At 41.3% G+C, this 4021-nt stretch overlaps 1 protein-coding gene across 1 annotated transcript; it reads right to left on the reverse strand.

Moving 5' to 3' along the window:
- Positions 1 to 2204: 2204 nt before the first annotated feature.
- On the reverse strand, positions 2205 to 3742 carry LOC146622796 (trypsin-2-like). Its single transcript, XM_085366409.1, has 6 exons — positions 3664 to 3742; positions 3274 to 3424; positions 2905 to 3155; positions 2661 to 2797; positions 2385 to 2486; positions 2205 to 2262 (listed from the first exon to the last, which is right to left on the reverse strand). The coding sequence occupies exons 1-6, from the start codon at positions 3701 to 3703 to the stop codon at positions 2215 to 2217; spliced, it is 729 nt and encodes a 242-aa protein (XP_085222535.1). The 5' UTR covers positions 3704 to 3742; the 3' UTR covers positions 2205 to 2214.
- Between the last annotated feature and the right edge of the window lie 279 nt (positions 3743 to 4021).

Here is a 4021-nt window from a genome sequence, read left to right on the forward strand (position 1 = left end):
AAAGGAGTTTGCATACCACCGAAGCACTTCAACCTTAGGGTACCATCTAAATACAAAACAGCAAGGACCGAAACTGTTGGAGCTGTTAGCACTATGAGTCTCAGTCCGAGTACCAAAAAAGGTGTCGGCAGCCCAAACTTGATGAAATGACTGACTTCTGATCTCCAAAAGTTGATTCTTTTCATCTGGACGTAGCGTTTTGTGGGAGAAACGTTTCGTCACTCATCCGAGTGACTTCTTCCGTCTCAGCTGACTGCAGGTTTCCCCAATCTTATAAACACTACATTTGCATAATGACTGAAACCAGCCCACTGAGGGAACAATGAGCTGGGAGGTCAGTTCCTTCATCATAATTATGCAAATTCTCATGACCATTGGTCAACAACCACTGACCAAAACCCACTGATCAATGGCCATGAGTACCATTCACAGAGAGTTGGGGAATGGCTGCAATCACAGCATTGTAAGATGGCAATTTACTTTCCTGGATGATTGAGAATGCATCAAGACTGACTTCAGGGCAAAATTAGTAAGTCAACATCAGACAAACTTACTCTTGCAAAATGGATTGCTCTGGACTGTAGACCACTATTGGTGGTAGAAGATAGGGGGTTAGACAATGTGCTACAGTTAGTGTCAGGTGATCCAACTTTTCAACTGCTGTGCTGAACGACTATTTCAAGTAAAATTCAACAGCTTGAAAAGCAAGCAAAATTAGATGCATTACAGACAGCCCTGCTAATATGGAGGAACTGCACCAGCAGCAAACAAGACTGGGGCAACACAAAGAGCCACTCATACAGGATGTTTCCACATGATGGAATTCAACGCTGGATATGGTTTCTTGTCTACTAAAGAATCAAGAGGCTGTCTCGCTGCTTTAGACAAAAAAAAGCACAAGTTAGTCATTTTAACTCCATCAGAGCTGGTAAAACTCCAAAAGCTGGTGACTGTCCTTGCAGCCAAATAAAGCTATTTTTTAACTTTGTTAGTGTTTCTTCAAAAAGCTCTATAGTTGACAGTTACTGTGTAGATGAATAATTACTTTCTTGAACTGTCTACTACAGGTTTGTGACTGAGCTTCTTGGAGGTGAGACATATGTCTTAGGTTTAGTAGTTTTAACTGCTTTCTGCCATCTGCATCACACCATGGAGGCCTCTGATGATGACTCAAACTACTTGGTGAAATTTAAGACTGCCTTCACAAAGGACCTATCCCAACGTGTAACTACACTCAACCATCAGTGGCTCAAGATAGCTACTGTGCTTGACCCAGGCTTTAAGGATTTAAAGTGTCTTGCAAGGGGAGAGCGAGAAGAGGTTTGGACCAGCCTTGAGGTCCTGCTGCAGGAACAGTGTAAAGATGCCAGCACAAAGGAGCCAGCAAAGGCAAAGAGCCTCCACCTCTCTTCATTGTCTTCAGACTCTGGGGCAAATTTTCTTGAGCAATTAAATGCGATTCATCGAGACTAATAAATTAAAAAGCTTCTAAGTAATCAGATTAATTTTATTCTGATTACTTAGAAGTAATCAGATTAAAATACAACAAAACATACAAAATATGTTTGGGATCTTATGCCTGGCAGGTGTGTTCACCTGTCACAGAGTAAAGAGTTGTTATACAGCTTTACAGAGAACGGTAGGAATAATTTCCCAAAGTGTTCTTTATGGCAGTGAGGTTGAATCAGTCTGATGGAGAAGGAGATCTGCCACCTCAGAAGTGTGAAATGGAGTGAGTGGAATGGGTTTTCCATGATGGAGGCCAGTTTGTTCAGTGTCCGCCTGTCCCTCACTGACTCAAAGACCTCCAAATTCTGACCAATGATGCTTCCAGCCTTGCGGATTAGTTTGTTGATCCTGCTGGCATCTCTGGCACTGATTTATCTTCTTTCTTTTTTTGTCAAACAATTTGCAGATAATCAGGTAAAACTAATGAAGGTCAAGGTGTATAACGTTCTGTGTGTGCCTTACATTTATATGTACAATACTGTGAATGACTGTCTGCTACATCTTAAATAGCTGTTGGCTATCATGTCTATGTTAGTTCTTTATTGATCAAATGTATATATTGTAAAACAAATGAAAAAACAGTACTCAGTTTGTGTGATTTTATTGATTTAGTTGACTGCATGTTATTCAGAACTCTACAGAAGAGCAGAGTTAAACTGGTTAAAAAAAATGCAGCCAAGCAGAGTGGTGATCGAAGGATCAGACTTAATAGCTGGCCATGGTTTGCTGAATCCAGTCGTTGAAGATGCAGACCTGTGAATGGAGACAGATTGAGATTTGTTAATGTAGACAGGATGATGAAGTTTAACTGAAGCCACACAATGTGAATTGAATATGACATATCTGTTTAAATTAAAGAAAGCATATAGTTTTACCTTGGTATAAACACCGGGGTGGTCCCTCTCAGCACATCCATAGCCCCAGGACACAATACCCTGCAGCTCACCGTTGCACACAACAGGACCACCAGAGTCACCCTGAAAATAAAAGTAAAGAAAACAAAGATGGATGTCAAGAAATAATTATTTTAATCTAATTAAATATAAATTAAATGTGTTGTTGTCATTGTGGGATACGTCCACTCTTGTGGCATTTTAAGAAAGCTTTACTATTCGAGAAGGGGACAGTTGCAGGTTTGACTTATTACATACCTGGCAAGAGTCCTTGCCTCCCTCCAGGTATCCAGCGCAGAACATGGAGTCAGTGATCATGCCAGGGTAGGAGTTATTACAGTCACTGTAGGACAGGATGGGGATGTTCAGGCACTGCAGCCTGTCCCGATCAGCAGCTGCAATGTTTGAAACAGCGTATGGATGAACAACGATTCATGCTGATGGAACCAAATGTCATGAAACATTTTTAACTTTAAACTGCTAACGTGCAGAAGTTACTCACTAGAGCTCATGGTGTTGCCCCATCCAGAGACCCTGCACATGGTGCCAGCAGGAGCACAGCTCCTGGGCAGAGCCACAGGCTGCACATAACTGTTGAGGGAGGCAGGCTGGCTCAGCTGGATCAGCATGATGTCATTGTCAATATTCCAGGAATCATACTGTGGATGGCGGATGACACGGGAGGAGTCGATGAACTGCTCAGTTCCCTCATTGACCGAAATGTCGTGCTCTCCCAGACGCACCTGGATACGACTGAAAACATTTGAAAAACAGGAAATTAGTATAAAACTTCCAATAAAAATTTATTTTGCACAACTTTGGTCTGAAAATCAGACCTGTAATCTTATAGATCTTATAGAAATATACTTACGACTCGTAGCAGTGAGCAGCAGACACAATCCAGTTCTGATTGATCAGGGAGCCACCACAGAAGTGGTAGCCAGAGTTCAGAGACACCTGATGGGGCTCAGAGTAAGGTGTGCACTCAAACCCTCCGACGATCTTGTCGTCATCCAGGGCAACTGAAAACACAAGTGTAAACAAACTGTTTACTCCTACACTTTTACATCAGGAGTGAAACATCTATGCTGTTTGATTTCCAGTCAAATGCATAAATCAAACCTATTTGAGTGCATACAGAAACATAATTAATTTTCCACTTTGAGATAATAAAGCTATGATGATTAATGGTGCGATCTGGGAAGAAAGCCAACCAACTGTTAGCAGAGAAGAAGCCTTAAAACTTCTCACAAACACTCACAAGCAGCTCCAATGAGCAGAACAAAGACCAGAGACCTCATGGTTGCTGAGTGATCCTACAGATGAGAGAACTTCACCTGGAGCTCTGATTTATATACACAGGGAGGGAGCTGGGGAGTTCCTATTGGTCATTGAGGAACCAATCTCTGTCTTTGAAACTGGCCTCGCTATTTGCATAGAGATGGCTTAATTTTTAGCAAACAAGGAAAGTCATAATGCAATGTGTGATGTAGACAGTTTTTGCTTCTCTATTATCTGTACTGACTTATGTTTCATATCTGTAATATATGTATACAAATTGTTAATATAAACCAAACAACTTGTTAGAAACTCTTTCCCTAATGCATCGTTAAAACAGT

The sequence above is a fragment of the Diplotaxodon limnothrissa genome, linkage group LG11 (genome assembly GCF_057381915.1).
Source record: "Diplotaxodon limnothrissa isolate DT_005_m linkage group LG11, D_limnothrissa_male_GT1.1, whole genome shotgun sequence".
NCBI classification, from domain to species: Eukaryota; Metazoa; Chordata; class Actinopteri; order Cichliformes; family Cichlidae; genus Diplotaxodon; species Diplotaxodon limnothrissa.